We start from the raw sequence: 27401 nt of genomic DNA on the forward strand, positions 1-27401 counted from the left end.
CGCACCGACACTTTTACAATATTAAAAGATTATGCAAAAATAATAACTATTAATCGTTTTGTATTTGTTTCCACCCACGGAAACACATTATTACACATATTAATGGATTGGAAATAATTACAGAATCAAATTAATTCAAAAGAATAACAAATACAACACATCAATATTTTACTTCAAAAAAAAAAAAGAACAATATGCATCAATAGTGAGGTATATTCTTTGCTTCTGGGTCGTACAGTTCAATCTCTCGCTGATTTAGGATCTGCACAGGCCTTGCATTCCTTTTTGCATACTGTGATGAATGAAGCACATAATAACGATTAGTTAAAGTTGAAGTTAAACAAAAAATTCTACCAATAAAAGTCACTTTTTTATAATCACCAGTTAGTTTACTTACATATTTAAGTACGGAATTCTTCAGTAACTTCACTTGTCCTCTTGAAACCGTTCTTATCTAATGAGGAAAAATGGATTCTAATTAAAAAATAATCATATAATATGAATAATAACGAACAAAGAAAATTGGAAGGCACACATTAATAATCAATAAGAATGGATTATTTATAGAAAGATAAAAATATAGTATTACCATACCTTCTTATTAATGGTCCAAATGATACCTTCAGTGCAAGGGGGAGCAGTGAGTGATCCCATGTATCTGTAATACATCTTTGCACTCCTGAATATTTTTGAAGGATCAATAACCCCTATGCTTTTCTCTTCTTCTTCATCAGGAACTTCTATTATGTAATTTACCAGCTGACACATATGTAAATATATAAGATTATGAATGTATAAAAATTAAAAAATAGATCTTTATTTTGACTCAATATAAAAATAGATTTAGGAGTATATTTTTATATATATCATAATAATTATTTGTTATTCGTACCTTGGAGAGAAATGGATCAGGTGAACCATATTTGTACAAAACACCAACAACAGCAGTCTTGTTTGTTCCATCTGGCTGAGGGCTAACATGAACCATGTGTAACTCTAAGTCATACCTAATGTTTAAAGACCAAAGTTAGAGTTTGTGATGAGACAAAAGAACTATACACTTTTGTACCTCCCATATTATTTGAGTGTATTTAATTATTATTTTTAAAAATATGATTATTTTTGTTGAGCAAAAACAAAGTGATGTTTATTGAGAATAAAGTTGGTTTCTTTTTAGTCATGATTTGTTTTAATAAACTATTTTTGAAAGAAAATGAATGTGAAATAGAGCCTTTGAAAAAATTTAGTTGCTTAACTTTTTAATGTTTCTCTCAGCAATTGATCATATTGATGGCCTGAAATAAATTAATTTTCCTTTAAGAACTCTTTTCAATTTTTTTCATGATAGCCAGCTCAATTTCCTTTACAAAGAATCAATCAAATTGTTTTAAACCTTCTTCTACTCACTACCAAAAAAAAAAAACCTTCTTCTACTCAAAACCCATCAATCAAAATAATAATGATAATAATAATAACTACTCCAGATTCAAACCTTAGTCTTACACTTTTAAAATCAACTATATTTTGTCAAAATTTCACCAAATCTCCAACTACTAAACTTTAAATTAAAAATAATTTTATATCTCAAATTCATTGTACGCTCCCAGATATTTTGATGAAAAAAAACTCAATAGATTTAGTTGGAAAAAACAAACTTCAATAAAACCATATTTGTTTGATTTTTAAAGTAGAGAGAATTGGTTGATTAAAAATAACAAAATCAGTGATAAAAAATCACGTAGTTGAAAAATAGAGAGATCAAGTAAAAAGTAATGAAGCATGTGATGTATAAAAAGGAAAAAGAAATGGCTGAGAGGAAGGAAAAGTAACCTCCTGCCATTGATGGTATGTTCAGATGGCCAGTGCCAATGGCTTTGTTGAAGGAAATAATGTGTTCCATTGATGTCTATGTACCCAGCATCCCCTTCCCAAGTAACCTACAATCATTAATTGCATATATAATCAGGATAATATTAAGGATTCTACTAATAGAAAATATTTATTAATAAAAATTTATTTTCAATTTTTAAAAAAATAAATTGACACAATTTCTAAAACAGAATTTCCACGTTCAGTTTCTCCACGTTAGCATTTCCCATATAATTATAACTAACCATGCAGTAACCCTAACAAAATTTAAATTAATTAACCAACCATGCATTATAACAAATTATAAGAGTGTGCCATAAATAAAGTTTATGTACTTACTGCAACATCATGACCCCTGTTGGATACAGTAGCATGTTGGGGCTTGTAGCTCCTCTTTAGCTCCTCTAACTCTGGGATCATCACACTCACTCTGTCACTCGACAAATCAATTGGAGATTGCATCTCCCCTTTACAGGCTGCCCATTCTCTTTTCAGATCACCCCAATGTTTAGGTCCCTTTGCACTTTTTTCATTATAACCGTATTCTGCATGCCACCAAATATAGGTATAAGCGTCTTATTTATTGAATATTTAGCTCGTTCATAGTTGATGTGAGATAGATCAATCACACTTGGACTCAACAATTATCTCTTAATATGATCTTTCTGTTGCTTCGGAGCAAATTTATTCTTAGGGAAGTTCATATTTTATTGGTTAGTTTTTTTTTCCTTATTGAATAAAAAAAACTGTAGCATGCATACAATTAGAAGTACTTACAAATTTGCATGAATTGCAACTATAAGCTTAAGATTAATTAACCTACAACACCTTAAATTTATTCTTATCATAAATAAATTCATAACATTCAATTAAAGCAATCTCGCTTAAGATTAAACTTACAATATCATGTTTAAAGGTGAAATTGTTAAATGTATAACATGTATAGGTTATATATATATATATATATATATATATATATATATATATATATATATATATATATATATATATATATATATATATGATGAGTTCATCTTATGATCCCGTGCTAATGAAAATAATTTTATATGAGAAAGCACCCGAAAAATGAGTGTGTGTGTGTGTGTGAGAGAGAGATTATATTAATACCAGGTTCATCACTAGCTCTAGTTAATGCCGAATAAAATAGGATGGTTATTGATAATAACACAATTGCAAACAAAAAGTGGTTTTGGCGGTTCATGTTTGAGATTCAAAGATTGGTTTTTTGTTTATAGAACTTCAATGGAATATTAGCTTTTGGATATGAAATTTGATTGTGGAAATATTTAGAACACGTTCTATGGTTTTTATAGATTGCCAACATCCAAGTGCCGTAAGATTTGGTCAAGAAAAAACAAGGGGGAAACTTTCTAATGAGACCAATATTTTATCTTAAATAATTTAATATGAAAGAATTGCATAGTCCTTCAATTCAATATAAAGTTTTAAAGAGATATGAGAAAAACATAAAAAATTATTAAAATCATCAATCACCAAACTTTCAAACATAGCCTAAAATGATGATAAAAGACAAAGACATTAAATATGATGGAGAACGAATTCGAACTCGCAATATTTTTCTACTCCCTCCGGTCACTATTATAAGCAAATTTCTACTTTTTAAATTCATTCAATAAATGATGTATGTGGTCTACAATATAGATCACATACATCATTTATTGAATGAACCTAAAAAGTCAAAATTTGCTTATAATAGTGACCGGAGGGAGTATTTCTTAACATTAATTAGTGCATGTTTGGTATTGCGATGAATTTGTCAAAATCACGATAATTCATTCATCATAATTTTGTAGAAGTTAACGTGTGAGTTTCTTGCTCTCTAATTTTTTTAGTGGGTTTGGTATTTTTAGTTTATTACGTCTCCCCATGTCGTGGACATGGTCATAATGATCTCAAGAGTGCGGGTTAAAAGATTTTGAGATTAACGTGAGTACAAAATCAAAAGCTTTAGGTATTGATGTAATGCAAAGGTAAGAATATGTTAATGAACAAATCGATGTAATGCATATATTGAAGGTTTCAGATTGTTCAACGAGTATAAATAATAAATCGATATTATTATACATTCGATATTAGAACGAGTATGTGTGTGTTATATATATTATTCACAATTTTTTGTTACGTTGCACTTAGGAGATATATTATTCGCAATTTGAAAGGGACAAAAGCAAAATAGTTAAACATTTAAATTCTCATTCAAAGAGACGTAACTACTCATATTACCAAATGTGGTAGAAATTATCTACCATACTTCCGCAGACTCTTAACTACTACCTCAAGAATATTTCTTACGCGGCTAATGAGAGCCTGCATGTTTTAGAAAATCAATAACTTTATCTCCACCAGACACCAGTTACATAAATAGAGTTTAGAAAGAAAAACAAAATAGAGATAAAAAAAAACCGGTCGAGATTATTCACAAGTGGTTTTCTTCTCTCTCTTATGAATTTTTTGTTTTTTTTGTACACTTTAGATTGTTGTTGGTCAATGTCATGTAACATTGTCACCTCAATGTCATCCAAGTGCTACCCCACTAAAATTTAGTGTTTCTGAACTGTCAAAGTTAAAAACTGCATGCTTGTTAAAAAAACATAAAAAATTGTATGAAATAGAATGGACACGAAAAAAAAGGATAATGCTAATGTTAGTAAAACGCTTATAAAAAAAAAAGCATAGTAAAAATCATCCAATAATAGTAAGTGTATATAAATCACGGAGTATTGTCTGGAACTTGGCGTTGTAGTGTGTGTGGAGTATCTTATTGTGGAGCATAAATGAAGGAGGTTTGAAGGGATACTCTGATCTCAACTGTATTCTTCCATGAGAGCATCTCCAATGGAGGGTCCTTACTTAACAAGGACCACTCCCGAAAAAATGAGTCCCCATTAAGGAACGAGCAACTATATAAGGATCATCTCTCTCCTGGGTAACTAACGGGTCACATGTTTAAAAAAGTAATAAAATGTGTACTACTTGGTCCCACCTGTAAAAAGGAGTAATAGATATTATTTAATGATATAAAGATAGTGGGACATATTTAAGTATTTTTTATTGGTATCCTTATTAGTGTATTACCATTGGAGTCATTGAATCCTTAACAGGTACTTTTATTAAAAAATTATAAATAAGTGATGTGTCACGTGGGTCCATTTAAGGAGTCCTTGTTAGGGAACTACCATTGTAGATGCTCTATATCCCTGAGAGCATCCACAATGGTAGTTCTTTAATAATTGATACTAACTTCCCTAATTGTCTATGATTGGAAGACTCAATGGTGCCGTTGCTGCCATCTCCTAGTTTGATAATTGATACTAACTTCCAATTTAGATTCACTTGTGATAATAATTTCTAGCTATGGAGCCTTTGTTGTTTGATTGATGTGATTTCAAAATACTTATATATAGTAATTTTTTTTAGTGTTAACCATTCTCACGGAAAATGAGCCTTGTTAATTTGATGTTCGACTGAAAAATAAAATCTGATCATGACTTCTAAGAATCGAACTCAGATTATTCTTAACAATATACGATGATAGAGTTTAAAAAAAAAACCTTAATTTCAATTGCTTCTTTATTTAATATTAGTACTTCACATCTAGATATTATTATTATTATTATTATTATTATTATTATCATCATCATCATCATCATCATCATCATCATCATCATCATCATCATCATCATCACTATAATTTCTTCCATCTTCTATATAAGATTTCAGTGGATACTCCAAAATTTAGTCTTACATGCTAAGATGTGTGGATTATATACGGGTTGGTGATAGTTTGGAGGGAGTATTTTTACCATCTTACATTAAAAAGTCACTCAAAAATTTTGATCGATGTGAATTGAGATAATTCAAGCACAATGGAAATACCCATATTCCTTCATTTTGGTTTATTATATCCATAAGTCAAGGTTGTATATGCACATCAACCACAAAGGAAATAAAAGTGAGGATGGGATTGCAAACTTCAACATTCATATGAATCATTTTTGAATTTGATTGTTTTGAAAACTCCTCCTATCCTGTTCGATGGGTTAGGATTTTCTCCATTTATAACATCCTTCATTTGTTCCATTTAGAGAGATAAAGACAGATAAAAATAAAAAATAATTAAGGATAGTGGAACTCACTTAATGTTGGGATCCACAACTTACTTTTTGTGTCTATCTCTTTTCAAATGGTATTTTCCATTTATTTTTATAAATAGAGAGGGTCTTTACCCCTCTTCGACTATACTCTTTTGGACGGATAAAGAATACTTAAAAAATTTACTTTCTTTTGGCTAATACATATGAATAAAAACTTTTTTTTTGGTACAATATGAATAAAAACTTTACTTTATAAAGTAATGCAAACTCTTCCAACAAATTAATTGTCTTTTTTTGAAGGAAAAATAATTTTATCTTTTATTTTAAATTTTGTTTGAAGAAATACTTTTTATTACATATCCTTTTTAAAAAAAATATCTATATATTTATAGAAGGGAAAATTACATTTGTCGTCCTTCAACTTAATTTTATATAACAAGTTTGTCTTTTATCATTTTTTTCACGTCATTTACATCCTTCATAGTCAATTCTCAATTTACATATGAATTTTTTTTAATGTTCAAATCTATTCATATACAAACGGATCAAAAAGAGAAAAATGATATAAGAAAATAAAGATGAAATCGTTATACGAAACTAAGATAAGATTCTACGAGTGTAACTGTAACGTCCTCCTTTTTATTTAATTATTTTTATTAAGTTAGAGTCTATTTATGTGATTTATTTATATGAGGTGTTAGTATTTTATTATGTGACATTATTCTATTATTTATTAGAATATGAGAATTATTAGAGTAAGTAGATTTGGAGGTAGTTTTGAGATTAGATGTCTTTTTATGATTTAGTCGATTTATTTTGATGAGTGATATTTTGTTATGTTATATGTTGGTATTTACTAGAATAATATATATTTGTTATTTGGTGTATAAATATATTTGTTATTTGTTAGAGATATATTTGTTATTTAATATATTTGTTATTTGTTAGAGATATATTTGTTATTTGGTGTAGAAATATATTTGTTATTTGTTAGAAATATATTTGTTATTTGGTGTAGAAATATATTTGTTATTTGTGAGAGATATATTTAATTTAGAAATAAATAAGATTATGAGGATTATTAGTGTGAGTGGAATTGGGGGTTAGAATAGAAAGAAGAATAAGTTGTTGGACCTAAATAGATTTGGGAAAAATATTTTAGTATTATAAATAGAGAAGCTTAGGTTAGAAAGAGTTTACCTTAAACCGCTTTTTGGAAAGAAGAGAAGAGAAGAGAGAAGTCAAGAGAAGAGGATAAGACCTTAGGAAAGAAGAACGCTGCTGCTGATTCAGGAATTAATCTAAGGTGAGGGTGAGACTATCTTGCATTAATATTAAGTTGTTAAATCATTAGATTACATCTAACAAAGTTGGGGAGAGTTTATGAGATTAAGAGGATTAGGGTTTTGGGTGAAGAATTGAGGATTAATGGATGAAAATTGTTAGATTGATGTAGAAACTGTGAACAGTCCTTAGATAATCCGTAGAATGATTATTGGAATAGTTTTGAGGTTTAAAACATATGATTAGATGAGAAGTCGGTGAGTTTAAGAATTAGGGTTTATGAGCGATTTTGATGATTAGATGATGAAGAACCGTAGAATTGATGAGAGAATCATGAACAAACCTTAGATATCCCATAGGAATGTTATTAGAAGTAGTTTGATGGTTAGAAACATGAGAATAGATGAAAAGTTGAGATTTTTAGGATTCTGGCCGTACTGACCTTCATCGCTCGCAACTGCGAGCAAACCAACTCGCAACGGCGAGTAAACCCAAAACGCTCGCAACTGCGAGCAAACCCACTCGCAATGGCGAGTAAGACCTGAAGCCGCTCGCAATGGCGAGCAAATCGCCCGCAATGGCGAGCAACACTGCTAGTTGCCTTAAATTATATTACTTGCGATCCTTTCGCACATGTAGTTATGAGTTGATCCTAGAGCTAAGAATGAGAGTTGTTTAGAATGATTTAAGCTGCACAGAAGCCTGAGTTAGATAATTGTGATTATTAGCAAAGGAGTATTAATTTATAAGTATTATTTATGATGTTTTTATGATGATTGATATGATTCATTTCTTATTTGATTATATGATATTCAAGCACTGTTATATGCTGTAATTGCTGCTGTTTGTTGCTGTTAAACCTTGATTTAATGTTATAAGTAAAGTGACGTGTTATAAATACATTAAGTAAATACTTATGATGTTTAAAGTTAGTGTAATGCATTCAATGATGATCATATGTTGTGAACTGTCCATACGTTGTCTATGTTGCTGTTGAGTTTTAGCGAAGTTGTACAAGTCGGTCTAAGTTGTCATGATTTAAGAAGTTGTCCATTTTAATGGAATTGAATAAGATGTTCAAGTTGTTGTCCAAGTTGTAGGAAGATTGTGTTGTTGCATAGTCAGCGATGGGGGCTTAATGCCCGACAGGTTCTTGATGACCTTAGCGATGGGGGCTTAATGCTCGACAGGTTCTTGATGACCTTAGCGATGGGGGCTTAATGCCCGACAGGTCCAAATATGACCTTAGCGAAGGGGGCTTAATGCCCTGGTGGTACCACATGCATATTGAAGTTGTCGAAGTTGTCTAAGTTGTTGTCGAAGTTGTCTAAGTTGTTGTCAAAGTGGTATAAGTTGTTGTTGAAGTTGTTGTTGCATTGTAGAGTCGTCATAACTTATATTTAATGATGATTTGATAAGTGATGTTCGATGATGATGTTTTGATTATGTTTTGATGATGATGGTTGTTTATGTTTGATGATGATGTTTGATTATGTTTTGATGATGATGTTTGATGATGATGTTGTTTATGATTGACGATAATAATAATATGATATTAAATGAATATTAATGTTGATGTTATGATGTCTTGAATTGTTGAATATATGGTGATACTTGGTTATGATTTAATGATGATGTTTGTTTAAGAAGTTGATTATGAACCTAATCATGAAGTTGTTTTCGATAAATGATAGGCTTTGATAATGATACTTATGTGAATTACATATTGATGCTATGTGATGATTGTTGGTGACTATTATTTGATGTTATATAATGATATTTAAGATTAGTAATTGATGATATATGAAGATGTTTATGATTAGTGTTATGATAGTTTATGACTAATGTAGGAAGAATAATGATACTAGTTAAGGAAGTTTAAGTTATTAGATATGATTAATGAGTTATAAGATGTTTAAGTTGTTGAATGTACTTTATATGATTTATATGTTTAATATTTTTGTTTTGAGAAATCTCACCCCTCTGCTTGGAAATGTTGCTCTTCGTATGGGTAACTTGCAGGTAATCAAGATTAGAGGCGTCGTGAGTGGACTCCTCACATGTGTGTTTAGGTGCTCTGATACGTAACGGGATGGGACTTGACTTTACTTCTATTCCTTACGTATTGTTTATGAACTTTTATGAATAAATATTGAACTAAGACTTATGAGATTTTCTAATGAGGTCTGCGTGCCAAAGACTTTAGTATGCTGAATTATTTTCCGCTGCATGGTTTTAGAATTTGATGTTGAATTTGAGAGATAATTATTATTATCCATTTTATGATTTTTTTTCAAGAAGTATGTGACACTCTGTTATGATTTAAAATACTCTGATTTATGATGAAATTTTTTCGTTGGGAAAACGGGGTGTTACAGTAACAATGTCTTTATATAATAATTATTATACACTAGCGAAAAGACGGGCACTCACGTGCCCATATTTCCGCTCTTTTTATTGCGATAACGTTTGAAAATTTTGAACGATATTTTTTTGTGAAACTTTTTTTTTTGAAGAACCTAAATAGTCCACCTAAAATGGCACCGGAGAGAATCGAACCTGAGATCTTGCGGAGGAGCACACTCCCGAGACCTTTTTTCATGAAATTTTGATTTTGATTAAAGGTAAAAATATAAATTCTTGTTGCATTGAAATTAGAACAAACTAAACTAACCATGATTATATATTTCAATGACACCAACAATATAACAAAAAAATATAATCTAAATTTTTATCTTTGTAATGACATCAACAACAATCATTATTATATAAAAAAAATTGTTTAAGGATATAATTGGCATAATGAAAAAGTCAATCCAAAATTTCATATTTTTTTATATAAAGTAAGTATAGATATACCTATCTAGTTTGTTACATTTTTTAAAAGATAAAGGAAAAAAAATTGCACATATAATCATATCTTGTTTTTTTTACACAATAATCATATTTGTTACACTTTTATTTTAATATTTAAATTTTCATTTATCTATTTATTATATGTATTATTTGTATTGAAAATTGATGGTAATTTTAAAATAAGAAAAAGTAAAAAAAACATAAAATCAAAATGGGCTATTTTATTTTTGAGCTTGTGTTTAAAAAAGAACCCTGAACAACATTAAAATAAGAGAAATGATATTTGTACAACTACTTTTTTACAACTTTTGTCACAACTTTCTCTCTCATACTTACATTATGTTTTTACTTTCTCTCTTTATCGTTTTGGTTTTTGTGCCAATGCCTCTTTTTCTTTGTAAAATTATGGTTGTATCAAAAGTTGTCTAATGTTTATCAAATACTAGTTGTTCAAATAACACGCACACCAATAACACAAAGCAACAAAACTCAACCACTACCGCTTCACACTTGTAGTGTGAGTAGTATCAGAAACAACAAGTTGTAGTCGCAACTGAACTCAACTCGCCGGTAAACACCGCCGGACTTCATCGTCGGCCGCCACAAACATCACAACGTCACTCCAGGTTGTTTTCCTTTTCTCTCCACAATTGATTCAAAAATTAGTGTTAATTTTTTCAACCAATGCAAAAACTATTGTTTTTTTTACTAAATTCATTTGATAGACTGATTAAATCTGTGGTTCGATATTTGACTTTCATATTGATTCATTTTTATATCAATGTAATGTAATAATAGTATTGGGAAGTTTTTATGGCCATTGCATTCAAGTCATCTTGTTTCTTGCAATTCAACAAACCCGATACCGGTTTCCGGCTCAGCTTTTCGTCGACAAAACCTTTCATAATCTCTGTAAAGAGATACACTCCTGTGGCTGCTATCAAGACTATGGAAACCGTTGGAATCTCTGAAACATTCAACAGGCTCAAGAAACAAGGAAAAGTGAGTTTTATTTATTCCATTTTCTGTTCTGATTCAAATCAATCATTTTCTTTGTCTATGTTTAGTTCTGTGGTCAGAAATATTTATTTTGACTGAATTGATTCTATAAAATTGATTGTCATCAACAGTAATTATGATTATATATATTTTGTACCATGCCAACTTAATTTATTGCAAAGAAATAATGAATCGGAATCGGAATACTGTTAATTCTTGACTTGAAATGATTATTTTTTAAGAAGAAAATGTGTTTGTGTGAAGGTGGCTTTGATCCCGTTCATCACAGCCGGTGATCCTGACCTTTCAACCACAGCAGAAGCACTGAAAGTTCTTGATTCCTGTGGATCTGATATTATAGAGCTTGGCGTTCCATACTCTGATCCTTTGGCAGATGGTCCTGTTATTCAGGTTTCATTCTTTCTTCTTTTCTACTGATATTTAGCATGATTCATGAATCAAACTGACATGTTTTTCTGTTCAGGCTGCTGCTACACGAGCTTTAGCAAGGGGGACCAATTTTGATTCAATTATTTCTATGTTGAATGAGGTAATTTTTATGAAATCATTTGCCATTTTCCAAGTCATAAACTACGACTACTATGTTGGAAATTCCGCCTTCAATGCGGTTTGCCCCTAGCCACCTAATTGTGGCATTTAGGTTGCCTTCATTGCAACCTCCAACACCTTCATTGTGTTAGGTATGAAAGGGTGGGTTTAGTCCCACATTTGCTTGAGATATGGCCTATGTAGTGCTTATAAAGTTTGGGTAGCCCTCACCTTACAAGCCGGTTTTGTAAGGTTTAATTAGGCCCAACCCGAATTCTAAGATACTAGGATGAGGCTCTGCTGCAACCATTGATTTTCATTCACAAATCATTTATTATTCTTTCCTCTTATATTCTTTAGTATTTGACAAATTAGTTGCCCAAATATCAAAATTTGTTAATTTACGAAGATCTGATCACTGATTTCCTTCCTCTACCCTTGTTCTTGAAGTTGAAGAGGAAGGAGAGACTTTTAAGCCCTCACTCTTATAATTATCATAGGAAAAATCACTTGAACACACCCTATTATTGCAAGCAGTGATGCACTTGTGTTTTGTAAACATATTCAAACTGTGTTAGTTTTTTGTAATACAAGATAATAGGAAAATAGTTAATATCTGATGCTTATTGTTCATAAGTAGGGTGCACACTACAAACATATTTGAAGTTTTAACGATATTTTCTTGTGTCTCATTTTCATTTCATCTGTTCATTTCATCTCATTCATCTTATTTGAACTCATAAAACCATGATGTACTCCACCATTTTGAACCTTTGGCAAGATATCTTTTTTGTGTGCATTGTTATCTAGTTAAAACCATTGTTCTAACTAGGAGGAGTTCAGAAACATTCTCTTATGAATCATGGACTGGTTATCATTTTTCAATGGTTGATATGGCAGGTTGTTCCACAAATATCTACTCCGATTGCACTGTTTACTTATTACAACCCAATATTGAAGCGTGGTACTGGAAAATTTATGTCCATCGTAAGAGACACTGGCGTTCATGGTGAGACTCAACTGATGTAATGGTTTGACTGACAAATAACATAGCATATTAAAATTACATTGTGCTTAACTTCGTTTGGTCTATTTTCTAAACACGTTCTTTGATAAACAATGTCATAAAATGTGTCGGCAAGATCAGGAAACTGTTCAAAATTCTTATGCTATGTGGTATACTAAAAATCAGATTTTTGGGTTTTGCTAATTGAATATCATCATAAAAAAGAAAGTGTCTTAACACTCTGCTGTCAATTCTCTGTCAAGGTTTCTATATCAGCCAAGTCTACTTAGAAATTGATTATGAAATAAAACTTGTTTGTTTATTTTCCCTTTTTCTTCTAGTTTGGTAGTCGGGATAATATTCTTTTTTTTAACCATATGTATGCAGGGCTTGTAGTCCCCGATGTTCCTCTGGAAGAAACAAAAACTTTAAGGGAAGAAGCTAAGAAGCATGGAATTGAACTGGTGTGTGCCTACCTTTGAAATTTTCTTTTACTTGGTTTTTGTATTTCATGTGGATATCCTTATACTGTTGATCATAATGATAGAGAAATAATTGTGTGCTTCATTTTATTTGGTTGTGTTGGAAATTCCACCTTCATTGCAGTCTGCCGGTAGCCGACTAATTGCGGCCTTTGGTTGTCTTCATTGCAGCCATCAACACCTTCATTGTGTTGGGTGTGAAGGGGTGGATTTAGTCCCACGTTGCTTAGAGATATAGCCTGTGTAGTGTTTATAAAGCTTGGACAGCCCTCACCTTACATGCCAGTTTTTTAAGGATGAGTTAGGCCAAAAATAAAAACATGAGAGTTTGTAATATGAAAATATGAATTTATATATTGTATAAATCCAGAAGTTATGCATGATGGTGATTGAACCAATGAAGTTTTGTTATGAAACATAATTGTATTATCTCGTGTTATACTTTTTGCAATATTGTATAAATTTGACGGTGCTATATTTTGTTCAACATTTTCTAATATGTGCACATGGCTATAGTTAGTTAATTTGGTATATTTGCTTCTTTGATGTCATCAAGGTACTCCTCACGACTCCCACCACTCCGACAGACCGGATGAAAGCCATTGTTGATGCCGCAGAAGGATTTGTGTATCTTGTAAGAGCTTTTGTCAATCATGCTATCTTCTTTTTTGCCGTCTTTTTTATCTATATAATTTTTTTTCTCACTATTTCCAAAAAAAAATAAAAAATTGGTATATGTTTATCTGTGTTTCTCTTCTTTTTAGCAGTTTATGAATTTAATTGTGTGTAAGATGAGCTGTTCACCCACTGACTGCCATCCTGCTCAAGGAAACATATTTTCTCCTACTACTAGGCTGATGAAATCTGAATAATTTTGAGCTTCTCTATTCATTCTATAGAGCATTAAACACACTCTAAGATATGGTTGTCTCATTTCTATTGGTGCCATCATCAAAGCAAAAATGCTAATGGTTTTCAGTTATGCATCTTTATTCATTCTAGAGCATTAAACACACTCCAAGAATTCTAGACTTGTTATGGTTGTCTCATTTCTATTGGTGCCATCATCAAAGCAAAAATACTAATGGTTTTTAGTTATGCATCTTTATTTTATGAATTTTGTCTTGAACATTTGCACACTAAGGAGACAACTGTCTTTCACTCTGAATTAATACATTTTCCTCTGGCAATATCGATTTCTATTTTATTTGTATAATTTCACAATTTTGCATGCTTTCCTCCAATCAAGATATGAATATCTCAGCAAAAGCTGTGAGGACTATTTACTTTTTCTTAAACAATGAAGGTTGCTTTCTGTAGCATTTACTAGGCTGGAATAGGACAAAATTTGATGTGGTAGCCAGCCATGAAAATGAACAGACATTTTTACATTCTTTTGTGAAATGGTCATACTTTGGTGTCATCTAAATAGTTTAGGTTTCTTTAAATAATCCTTAATAATGTTGTTCAACTTCGGTTATTTTACTGCATGTTGAAGTCTTCAAATATTTACTTTAAATTTTTTAGGCTAGACTAAGAGATTTATTTTCAAACAATTTTTTTAGCTCACTTGTCCAATAGGGCTAGGAAGTTGACAGTGATAATAAGTCGCTTTGAGTTGAGAAATAGAATACACTGAAAAACAAAAATATCTTGCATAACTATCTCAGATCAATGCACCGGCGGTAATTGTTGTTACCCATTTGTTGATTTAAATTATAGGTGAGCTCTGTTGGGGTCACTGGAGCCCGAGCGTCAGTTAGTGGTAAAGTCCAGGCCCTTCTGCAGGAAATCAAAGAGGTTTGTCTCTGTTCATTCTAAAAATGAGTTTGGGTTGACAGCTGCCAGAATATGATGCAGTTGCTGCAGTCATGAGATTGAAGTCATTAGATGAAGCTTAAATGGCTCAAATTCTGAATTTACATTTTAAGTCCAATTTGCCAAGTTAAAATACTCTTTTGATCTTAATCCAACGGATCTGAATCTTATGACAGTAGATTGCAGGGGACGCAAATCCAGTTCAAATTTGTTTCCCCTTCTTTTTCAACACCTCATTCTTTATTGTTTCAAGAGCTGAAAACTGATCAGCTAAGATTGATACAGTAGTATAGCATATAACTTGGTGAATCTTGATATTCATGCTCTTCATTGACTTTTTTTTGTTTTGTTTTATAAATGAAGGCAACAACTAAGCCTGTGGCAGTTGGTTTTGGGATATCAACACCTGAGCATGTGAAGCAGGCAAGTACTTTGTCCATATTACTTTAGTATGCTTCTACTTACTTTGTCCATATTACTTTAGTATGCTTCTACTTAAATTTGGTTAAATAATTAATCGAATCAATCAAATAATTTGTTACAGATAGTGGGATGGGGAGCTGATGGCGTGATTGTTGGCAGTGCTATGGTGAGGTTGCTTGGTGAAGCCAAATCTCCTCAAGAGGGACTGAAAGAACTGGAAAAATTCACCCGCTCCTTAAAATCAGCACTTGATTGAAATTATGTATGGATTATCACAAACTTCCAGTAGTTTTTTGTTGTCGATCCATTGTAGTTGCGGTCTTCATAAATGATGGATTGAATAAGGATCTGTTCAAATTTTTTTATACAATTTTGAATATCGCCAAGTTTTTGTACATTTTCAGTTATGAAAGGATATTTTTGTTACCGATATCGATGTTTAATGTTAGATTTATCTCCTTTCTATGCTGAGTTGTGGCTAGCCAATTGGTTCCCATAAGCATTTTGCATACTCTAAGAAAATCTGGTTGTTGGTTTAGGATGAGTTTTTTCTTTTACAAAAGTTCTGAGATTGATTAGTTGAACACTCTGATTGGATCAGCTACATCAGCATCTTTGATAAATTTGGGCAAGAGCATTATGATAATTTTGCTGTCAACAACCTACATTGAAAGGACAAAGATACTGGGTAACATTGCAACAAACTCGAGAGAAATTAGATTTTCATGCACTTTTGACTTATGCATTAACAAAATCAATATTTTTTCCTTAAAATCTTTCACATGTAATTGTTGTGTACTCTTTTAATGCAACTTCAATCTGTTCGAAGTTGTTTCTAAACATAACAATCCAAAAGAAGAAGAAAAAAGAACAGTATCAACATGACTCCCAATTGACTTTAACTATAAACTTTATAAACAGAGACACAACTTTAAAAGAAAGTATGCAAGAAAATATTGGTTGCTAACCTATACTGAGAGTGAGAGAGGAGGTTGAGATTATCAATACTTTACATAAAGCTTGTCTAATAAATGATAACCTTGCAATTGCTTACATACATGTTTAACAATTAGGATTCATCTCTGCTGTATATATGATGAGACGCTGATTATTCTGTACGACTTCTATTGTTCCGGCCTGAAGTTTAATTAAATTGAAATATTCAACGACTGTTTCAAATAAGCATCTTCAACTTGACCTTAAGAATCATTCATCTAACCACCTCTTCCATTCTTGTCAAGCACGGCGGAGCTTGTGTCTCTCTGGTGTTGTATGACTTGCAACTAAGGCACTTGTGAACCACAATATGAAATCTTACTTCAGATGTTTCTCCGCAGTCATTACATAGAATCCAAACCTTTTAACATATAACAGACAATTTAAGGGTTTTGGAATCTAACTGTTTTTGCCACAACACACAAATATAAATTTCATATACCATTTTGTTTCGATACATTTCAGGCATAGGCATTGATGCAACCTGAAATTTTATGGCGCAAATAGATTAAAGGTTATGCTCATCCGACTAATGAATCAACTAACTACTTAGGAATGATATTATTGTAAATCACAATAACTAGGTTGTAAACCGGGCAATTTTGATGCATTGCTTTTTCAATACAACTGTGTGAATCCTTCATCGGTGTTGAATAACAACATTCTACGGACAATAAGAGATCATGACAGGGCATTTAGTTAGAAAAGCACTCAGTTTGAATACTGAATTGACACAGTGAAAAGAATTTGTTTTGTTCAATAAAAAACTTACCACATTTATTACAGTGGAAAAAATTCTACTCACCACCAGTTCTGTGATTATTATAAAATATAGACCGTCAAAATACAAATGATAAAATGTAAGAATTAACATTAAAGGAATGTGAAAATTTCAGTCCTGCATATGCCACATTCATCACAATGATATTGATTTTTTGATACCTGGAAATACAAATAATTTTTCAGTTATGCAGAAAATAGAGAGAAAGTGAGAACAGGGATAATTTGTGATGGGGTCGGGGTTTGAACCCCGGATTCCCCACTTTTCCACACATAATGTGTGTGAAACTAGCCACTAGACTAGACCAAAAAAAAAATGTGAGAGACAAAAGAAGCTAACATCGTCATCAAAGAACTTGCATTTGGAGCAGAAGTATCTACCCATGCAAACACCACATTGAATGCATATCTGTTGAACCTGCAAATTACAAATATAAGAAGAAAAAAGCATTAAACAATATTATTTCAATGCCTGACAGCTCGACTATACAAGAGACTAATTTTGAAACATTGTCAGTGTAAAACTTTTTACGCTGTCAACCAATCGCAAATCATGATTTGTATGACCCTTACATCTTGCTCCGTGCTACACAAGGAACATATGACCTGAAAATGAATTGCAGAAGCAATATATGAATCAGTACTAAATAAATGCTAGCTTTTCAATTGAAAATCACACCCAGGAAATTGAAGAAAACAAAAAGGTTAAAGAAAAGATAAAATCATGCAGGCATTATTGTTTATGTATATTCAGCTCTTATCTTAGAAAAAATTACATTGCATAGAATCAAATAGTGGAATTGATTCAAAATAATAACTTGTGCATTTGCCTACACTTCGATAGTCAAAACAATATTTGACATTAAAATATTTTGTTAATATTATCATATTAGTCCTTCAATATACTTATTTATTGTCATATCTGTCCTTATACGTACTTACATACTGTCATTTTAGTCCTTATCTAAAAATAGTTATTGTGAGTATTGAATGATTATTTTAGCGTGCGTTAGAGACCTGTCCTTATACGTACTTACATACTGTCATTTTAGTCCTTATCTAAAAATAGTTATTGCGATTATTGAATGATTATTTTAGCGTGCCTTAGAGACTATTTTGACTAAGAGATTGCACAATCATAGACTACTCGTTACACCTTCAGAGACCAAAATAACTATTACCTTCAATTCGTAACTACCAAATTAATCTAACTTATCAATAACCTTTACCACGATTTTTTTCTTTTCAAGACTTTAATTTTGATGAGTTTTTTTTAATTGCAAGATACGGAAAAAGAAAAAGGAACAAGGAAAAAATAAAATATGCATTTGCCAAAAGCGCTGAGAGGTTCCGAGGAGAATCATGAAGCATAATCAACGGGTTGAAACCTACAACACTTAATTTTTATTTTTATTTTGGATAATACAACTCCCAATTTAATTAGATTTAGAATACATGCACACGACTTGACAAAAAAAAAAAAAAAGAATACATGCACACGTGTTACTCTCCAAAGAAGACAGTACTGTATTAACACAAAAAATGTATAAATGTGACAATCATCAAGTCTTAATTATGGTCCCCTAAAAAAATGCAATTAATTACGGACCTTGCTACAGAGTGACCATCAAGCATATGTTCCATCCTGCAGCTACCACATTCGACATATACGCATGTTGAGAAAATGACTTTAGCAAACGACGAGTGTTATTTGATGACAACCATAACTTAAAAAAAAAAAACAGGTATTTACATGAAAACCAAAACAATAAAGATATACACTAAAAAAAAAAAATATGATTATATGAGTATGAGAGAGGAAATTGTCACAAAATAGATTTTCAAATATCATTTCTCCTCCTCCAAGGCCTCCCAAGCAAGACCTTTCCGGTACCAGTGATGTGACAGTTAACAAAGGAGAACCCAGTTTTATCTGTTAATGACTCTTGTCCTTGGGCAGTGATATACCCTCCATCCCCGTTCCACTTTGGATTTGATATAGAATTTATGAAGCAATCCTGCATGTTACAAATAGCAAAGTCACGTTAATTACTCGTCTTTATTTTTAAATGTTTTTGTTTGGACAAAAATTAATTTTGGGCAACTTTTTTAAAATTTTAAATTTTTGTCAACTTTTCTTAAAATAGTGGCCAGTTTGCAAAATTAAGAGGCCAAATTGTAATTTTTGTTAAATTTAGGGGTCAATTTACAAATTTCAAAAACAATTGTGGTCAGTTTGAATTTTTAAAAAATGAGACTAAAATGTAAGATTTGAAAAAAAAAATATATTTCAAAAAATGAGACTAAAATGCAAAATTTTGAAAATATATGTAGCTCAAAAAATGACCTAGCATTTCCGAATATAAAGTCAATCGATCCTTCAATAAAACATTCCTTAATAACTCCCAAGGTATCTTGCGCACCATAAATTCCACGTCCGTAGAATGCTGCTTGGTCTCCACCAACTCTCAATGCCACCGCTTGTGCCCCAACATCTCCTTGCCTTGCTGGAGGATATGTGTTCTGTTCTTTCAAAAAAAAATGAATTAATTAAATATATCCTTGCCTTGCTGGAGGATATGTGTTCTGTTCTTTCAAAAAAAAAATGAATTAATTAAATATATGAAGAAAAAAAAAGAATAAGATATTAATATTATTTTTACCTTAAAACTTATGTTGTAAGCAGTGAACTTTGACGCAAAAACCGCAAAGGAGCAGAAGTCCCTTCGAAGAAATTTGCAGTGTCGTTCCATTATGTAGTCGTACTAAGATATCCTTGACCTTGAAAAATCAAGTTGGTTTTGTTGGCTTGGACCACTACCTTCTCCCTAAGGATACAATTACATAACAAAAATTCGTAATTGTTATAAAATTCATAATTGATATAAAAAGCTTATTTACTATAGTATTAATTTTTTTAGCAACATATTTAACCTATTCTAATCATATTATAAATAAGAATTGACTTGATCATACCTATATGTTCCGGTGTTGAGGATTATAAGAGTGGTATGGGGGCTCTATTCTGGAACATTATCGATAGCATCTTGTACTTTATTGTAGTTCCCGCATCCATTTGAATCAACCGTGAGAACTACAGATACATTGTACTTCAAAATAAGGCTAGAGGCCCTTTTTTTTCCGTCACAATTTGACTTAGGATAGGAGAAGCTCAAATTGATGATGAAGGATAACAAGAAAATGAAAATTGATAAAGGAATAATTTTGTCGAAGACCACCATTCTTAATTGTGCATGTTTTCTTAAAACACTGTGAATTTTTTTTTTATGAATTGTACTGACCTTCTGCTTATTTTTTCTTTATGAATTGCACTGACCTTATACCACCTTATATAGGGTGTATAACTTACTTAATTACGCTACATTTATGAATATTATTATCTCAAATGTTTTTTCTTTTGTTATAAATTGATTTTAAAAAACTTTAGTTAATTGATATGTGAGGTAATATGAATGGTAGAATAGAATAGGTATACAAAGGAAGTAAATTGATACTTTAATTAAAACGTGTTTTTCTTGTTTTATACGATAATACGTACGTTAAAACTATTTATGATCATGGGATGGGATGGGATAAGATAAAATTTTCCTAATTACATCCCATATATTTATGGTTAGGGTTGTTGGCGGTCCGGTTTGGATCGGTTTTGAGGTAAAAAGTCAACAAATCCAAACAGGGTCGATCCAATGTGTTTTTAGGCCTAAAGCGAAATTTAAATAGAGGCTTTTTAAGTGCGTTTAGATAGAATTAGACAAAATTAATATAAAAAATCCATAAGTTCCTTCAATCGAAAGTAATTCTATATGTTGTGTGTCCGACACTAATTAAATATGAGTATTTTAGAAATCAAACTTTGTTTTGTCATAACTTCATTAGTGCGTGACATTTTTAATATATATATATATATATATATATATATATATATATATATATATATATATATATCTGTGTGTGCGCGCGCGCGCTCGCGTGCTTGAGCGTTCACGTGTGCGCTCGCGTGCGTGCGCACATGTGTGTGCGTGTTGAAAATAATATTTAATATAGACATTATTTACCAATTGTTAGAGATCATAAAATAACAAAATAATATTGAAATGATACAAATATAAATTAATGTTTTACTTTTACAAACTTTGTTTACACACTACTTGTCTTAATATATTTAGAACAATTGACATCGAATAAGATTGATAGGAATCTGAAGGGAAAAATAATTTAAGTATGGTTCATATAACCAATAAAATAGCTATCATTGAAATCAAACTTGCAACATGAATTATGAATCCTCGTTTACATACCACTTGAGCTTCGAGTGAACATGTTTACAAAATTTGACGTACGAAAATATTTTCAAAGGCAAAAATATGAGGCCTAATAGGCGGCCAAAAAAATTCGGGGGCCTATAACCCTTGCTTTAGCGGCATCCCCCTTGGGCCGGCACTGGATCCAAAATAAAAATCACGTGCAGTTCGGTTCGGTTTGGATAATTATTCTAAAAATATCCGATCCGATCTGATCTAAATTTATTACACACCATGAAAGTTATTAAACAAAAAAAAAAAGCCACCAGATTAAAAAGCCACCAAAATGAAGTAAGCAACACATCATGGAATCACCACCAACTTGTTACTCCAAAAAGGCACCGACATCCTCTTTATATATGTAGCTTTCTTTCATCACCTTAATCACGTTGTTATAATCGATGTTGACAATGTTGAAGATGATCCGGTCTCCTTTCACTAACTTGCTTACTGCAGCAAATTCCTTCCATCTTTAATCTTCACATGCCATGGATAATCTTCATACCGCATTAAACATCTCTCGTTCTTACCTGCTGGTCCACGAAGGATGACCACAACCAAAGAGTTCCTTCATGTAGTGACTCATCTCTTGAGGCACCGTCTATATAAAACAAACAAACACAAAATCATGTTAAAACCAATAAATAGAGGTTACAAATCAAATAACCTAAAAAGAATAAAAAAAATGGTTATGATACTTAACAATTTCTAAGGCCTGTGTTGGATCCTCAGTCAATGTCATGATGTAGGCAACTGCTTTTCTTTGGCCTAAGCTTTCGCTATGCCATGTGGGGAATGACAGAGGGAAGATTTCATAGCGCAAATAATCAATGTGAAACGCACTGTGTCCCTGATAGCTTAAGAAGATGTAGTGGCGCCCAACCATTCCATAAACCTCCCTTAAACGCATCCATCCATCTGTTAAGAGCGGGTCGTCGCAGTCTTGGTTGTAGCGAACTACAAAAGTTTTTCCACTTTTGTCAACCAAAGTCAAAAATTCACCAAGGTATCAACGAAACTCAAGATAGAACCTTGGTTCTATCTCATCGAAATTTTGTAAACATTTAAACATATTCAATAATCCAAATTACAATAAACCAAATTCCTTCAAAAACAAAGTCATTTATTCTAAACAGAGCCCTTTTCTATACAGAGTTTTATAAACCAAATTCCTTCAAAAACAGAGTCTTGTTATCTAAAGAGTTTTATAAACCAAATTCCTTCAAAAAGATAGTCTTGTTATCTAAAGAGTCTTATTTTATAAACCAAAGTCCTTCAAAAACAAAGTCATTTATTCTAAACAGTCTTATTCTCTAAAGTCTTATTTCATAAACCAAACGTAGTCATTTATTCTATACATTAGCAACATGCATGTAAATCGTTTATTCTCTAAACATGTTAATATGTACCATACATATGATAGATTATACATTAAAATCATATTGGTATAAGTCAAAGTATCATAATGGTGTAAATCAAAACATAAACATGTTGATCATTCTCTTTTACTTACAAAGGCATCATGAATGATGTTAAGGACAAATGAAATATAATTGTTTACCTGATTCTTAACATGGACGGTTATGAAGTGTGAGAGCCTTTGTTTGTTGCAAACCTCAATGTTGGTCGCCCATCTTCAGAGGAAACTTTTGAAAAAGTTAAAATGTTTTTCTTTGAAAATGATAAGAGAAGTGATAATGTTCCTTATTTAAAACTTACTATGAAAGAAGGTGAAACAAAAAAGAGTGATGGTATAGATGATGTGGTTTATATAGACGTGTTGGTTTAGAGTAAACGATTCAGATTTTTAGTGGTGGTTAGTATGATTAATGAATGGAATCAGGAGAGTTAGATGAACCGAATTGAGTGTTGTGGGAAGCGAGGTGACTGCTATGTAACCACATTGAATTGAAGAGATGACTTTTCCAAAGTCATCATTATTTTTTGGTTGTTCATTAAGGAAAAATATGTGGTAATTAATAATTATGTATTACTCCCTCCGTTTCAAAATGAGTGTCGTTTTAGGTGTTTACACACATATTAAGAAATGCAATGATTAAGAGAAAGAGAATGGTTATTTTACCAAATTATCCTTATTAACTATTGGTTAGTTTCAAAAGTAATACTTTGAAAGTAGTGTGCAGAGTATTGATTGGAGGGTACAATTGAAAAGAAAAAGTTATTATTGCATTGGAAACTGAAAGCGACACTCATTTTGAAACAAATTTTTTTGGTTAAAGCGACACTCATTTTGAAACAGAGGGAGTATTTTTTAAAGAAAATTATTTAGTAATTAATAATTATGTATTATTGTTTAAAGAAAATTATTTAGTAATTAATAATTATATACTCCCTCCATTCCTTTTCTTTTGATGTTTTAGCTCTTGACACAAGTTTTAAGGAGTAATTAAAGTATATAAACATTTGTGTGTGTTTTACTTAAATGTCCTTATTTATCATTAAATTCACATGTGATAAAGCAAATGTCACAACTACTTTAATAGTTTATTGTGTTTTCCAACAAGGATAAACTTGAGAAAACAATAATAAATTCACTAAAACATCAAAAGTTTTGGGAGGGAGTATTATTATTTAAATAAAATTATTTAGTAATTAATGATTATGTATTATTTTTTAATGGAAATTATGTCGTTCGAAAATACTAACCTTAACCCTAATACTAGAAGTTGACTATTATCTCGTTCGAAAAATACTGACCATAAGACTTGAAGTTGGCAATTATCTCGTTTGACAATAATAACCCTAACCCTAAGACTTGAAGTAGACTATTGTCTCGTTCGAAAAATACTAACCTTAAGACTTGAAGTTGACGATTATCTCGTTCGAAAAATACTGACCATAAGACTTGAAGTTGACAATAATTACCTCGTTCGACAATACTAACCCTAACCCTAAGACTTGAAGTTGACTATTATCTCGTTCGAATAATACTAACCTTAAGACTTGAAGTTGACGATTATCTCGTTCGAAAAATACTAATCTTAAGATTTGAAGTTGACTATTATCTCGTTCGAAAAATATTAACCTTAAGACTAGAAGTTGACGATTATCTCGTTCGAAAAATACATACCATAATTATCTCGTTCAACAATACTAACTCTAACCCTATGAATTGAAGTTGACGATTATCTCGTTCGAATAATACTAACCATAACCCTAAGACTTGAAGTTGACTATTATCTTGTTCAAAGAATACTAACCTTAAGACTTGAAGTTGACGATTATCTTGTTCGAAAAATACTAACCTTAAGACTTGAAGTTGACTATTATCTCGTTCGAATAATACTAACCCTAACTCTAAGACTTGAAATTGACGATTATCTCGTTCGAATAATAGTAACCATAACCCTAAAACTTGAAGTCTAAGAATATGTTAGGATTTTTTTTTTAGACGTTAGAATATGTTAGGATCTAAAGAAACGGTCCAATCAAAATTTAAGAACCAAATTTCATATATTGTCTAGTCTCCGTCTCATTTGACTCTTAAAGCAACAAGTTTGTTAGTCTAAGAATAGGTTAGGATCTAAAGAAACGGTCCAATCAAAATTTAAGAACGGATTAAAGTTGGGTATAACTCGTCAGTCGTCACAACATGTTCATTGCTCACTTTTCATCCCTAACTGTATACGTCAGTAATGAGGTTTTATAAACAAAATATTCAATGTGAAATCTATCTTAGTTTAAATCAAAATAGAAGTATTTGTAAGAATTATATTTTGACTTCAAATGCATGGCAAAATACTAAATCTATCTTACTTGCTACTTTTAGTGATCACCTTATAGTTTTGTTTCAATTATCCATTAGGCCAATTTGGTCTCGTCTTAAATGCACCCAGCCTTAATTTGATCCGTTGAGCTTTGCGTATTTCACGTCTGGATATGATTTAGAATTTAAAGAACGAGCTGCCAAAATTTAGTGCTGAGTTTGCGACAACTACATGTATAACCTATTCCAAGTTTCATGCTGTATATTACTCTAGAGTCTAGGTAACAAAATGGGCAACCATCAACACTATTGCAATTGCAATATATCTTCCCTTGTCGTGTACTCTTTGAATGCAATATATTTCCTTGACTACTTCTTTCTAAGTCGATTGAACAGAAAGCATATGGAATATGTACATGTCAAAGGTCCGGTGTGATGTTCGTGAAGATTTGTGGTTGTGATGTATGTTTACGTGAACTGTCTCTGGTCAGATAAACTATGAAAAGGAATGCATCTTCAAAGGCTTCTCTAATAAAAATTGAGGGCAAAATTATATGGTTGGTGCCTTAGTCCGTTTACCATGCTGGACATATGCTAATAGTTATTTTTTTTCTTGTTTTGTTCATGTTCAGGTTCTACCTTGTAAGTATTGTTTGGATTTCGTTGTTTCTTCCTTGATACACCTTGTGTTAGGAAGGTTATTTTGATTTGGTAATATATTCTATTTTAGTCTCTTCAAATTTTTTTCTCCGAGGAGTATAAAAATTCATCAAGCTCATAAATTATTGGTTGATCATACAAATTGTGCAACTGTAAAATCTAATTATTTTGAGTAAGATAAAAAGCACACAGGTAATAAAAAAAAGGGGTAATAGTCACTTTGGTCCCTGAAATTGTAATGAGTAGTCAAAAGTCCTTCAATGTATCAAAACTTCAAAGTAGTCTCTGATTGTGCATTTTGTTAGTCAAAATAGTCCCTAATGTTAAAATATATCATTAATATTGTCAGATTAGTCCTCCAATATAATTACTTATTGTCATATTAGTCCTTATAAGTACATATTTATTGTCATTTCAGTCCCTATATGAAAAGAGTTATTATGAACAATGAGATGTTATTTTAGCGTCAAAGACTATTTTGACTAACAAAATGCACACTCAGAGACTATTTTGAGATTTAGATACAATGAAAGACTAAAATGACTAATCATTACATATTGATGGACTAAAGTGACTATTAACAAAAAAAATCTCCCTGAAAATTTAACAGTTCTCCATTTCTAAAGCTCGCATTCACACTTCACCACTGATTAAGATGGAACGTGAAAAAATCTGTAATGTGTGCAACAGAGCATTCTTCCTCGTCACCACAGATTATGCTAAATGACTCGTGCCACTTTATCTTGATCTAGATAGTGCTCCATTTGACTTAAGCAACGTGTCACAATGACATGGACTATAAATTGCCAATTTTTGCTGAAAAGAACACAAAATAGATATTTAGCAACTGTGTGTGACCCACGATGAAACGACGCATTTTATTTTAATTTGGTTTGTTTCAGTTGGTTTGTTTTGTTTTGACTCTCAAGTTAAAACGACACATGTTGTGACCCATGATGAAGCTAATATATAGTAATAAGCGACCTGCACTTTGGGATACAATGTGTCACTTTATATCTTCGTGCATGATCCTTCCTTATTTTGGCCCTTTAAACTAGGGGTTTAGGATTCTTCAAAACATCATACATTACATACATGCTTCTTGTGCCGAAGCTCGTTTGTCCCAAGGGTCATAAGGTGTTTTTGAAGGCAAGCTTTTTGAGATTAGATTTTTATTTCGAGAGAAATAGACACAATGATTAAATAGTTGACCTATCATCAAATTATCCCACCATCGCTGTTTTTTCTATAATTATTTTTTTGTGTTTATCTCTTTTTAAGTGAGATCATTTTTTTAAATGAAGAGATCCTTGCTGATTAATGTTAGAGGTTACAAAAAGGTTGGGTTGTGCTTGGATTATTTTTTGGTGGGTTAGTTGCTTCAAAGACAAGATAGACGGTTACGTTAGGGGGTTTCATTTGATTATGCGTATCAGAAGATTACTCGATTATTATGTGATGGTTAAATTTCAACTGTGACTAATTAAGGTTGTG

The 27401-nt window shown here is 31.5% G+C and overlaps 2 protein-coding genes, 1 long non-coding RNA gene and 2 pseudogenes across 4 annotated transcripts; 1 reads left to right on the forward strand and 4 right to left on the reverse strand.

Moving 5' to 3' along the window:
- Positions 1-43: 43 nt before the first annotated feature.
- LOC146910591 (alpha carbonic anhydrase 7-like) lies at positions 44-3258 on the reverse strand. Its single transcript, XM_085725582.1, has 7 exons — positions 2998-3258; positions 2209-2414; positions 1831-1937; positions 893-1007; positions 595-759; positions 398-454; positions 44-292 (listed from the first exon to the last, which is right to left on the reverse strand). The coding sequence occupies exons 1-7, from the start codon at positions 3089-3091 to the stop codon at positions 200-202; spliced, it is 837 nt and encodes a 278-aa protein (XP_085581708.1). The 5' UTR covers positions 3092-3258; the 3' UTR covers positions 44-199.
- A 7399-nt stretch (positions 3259-10657) lies between these two features.
- Positions 10658-15852, forward strand: LOC146910592 (tryptophan synthase alpha chain, chloroplastic-like). Of its 2 annotated transcripts, none has more exons than XM_085725586.1 (9): positions 10658-10774; positions 10944-11147; positions 11409-11555; positions 11629-11694; positions 12594-12702; positions 13087-13163; positions 13738-13815; positions 14904-14981; positions 15363-15852. In XM_085725586.1, exons 2-9 carry the CDS (start codon positions 10959-10961, stop codon positions 15447-15449), a joined length of 831 nt encoding a protein of 276 aa, XP_085581712.1. In that variant the 5' UTR covers positions 10658-10774; positions 10944-10958; the 3' UTR covers positions 15450-15852. The 2 variants fall into 2 exon arrangements, with proteins under 2 accessions (XP_085581712.1, XP_085581711.1); XM_085725585.1 differs by having other exon boundaries at positions 10658-10771.
- Positions 15853-15997: 145 nt separating this feature from the next.
- On the reverse strand, positions 15998-18150 carry LOC146910593 (E3 ubiquitin-protein ligase RZFP34-like; annotated as a pseudogene).
- A 661-nt stretch (positions 18151-18811) lies between these two features.
- On the reverse strand, positions 18812-20440 carry LOC146910594 (putative pectinesterase 15; annotated as a pseudogene).
- Positions 20441-21433: 993 nt separating this feature from the next.
- LOC146910595 (uncharacterized) lies at positions 21434-23457 on the reverse strand. Its single transcript, XR_015018556.1, has 3 exons — positions 23082-23457; positions 22224-22477; positions 21434-22121 (listed from the first exon to the last, which is right to left on the reverse strand). It is a non-coding gene; the product is annotated as an uncharacterized LOC146910595 (long non-coding RNA).
- Positions 23458-27401: the final 3944 nt, after the last annotated feature.

Source organism: Medicago sativa, chromosome 7 (genome assembly GCF_051527215.1).
Source record: "Medicago sativa cultivar Bolivia chromosome 7, Bolivia_mono, whole genome shotgun sequence".
Lineage (NCBI taxonomy): Eukaryota > Viridiplantae > Streptophyta > Magnoliopsida > Fabales > Fabaceae > Medicago > Medicago sativa.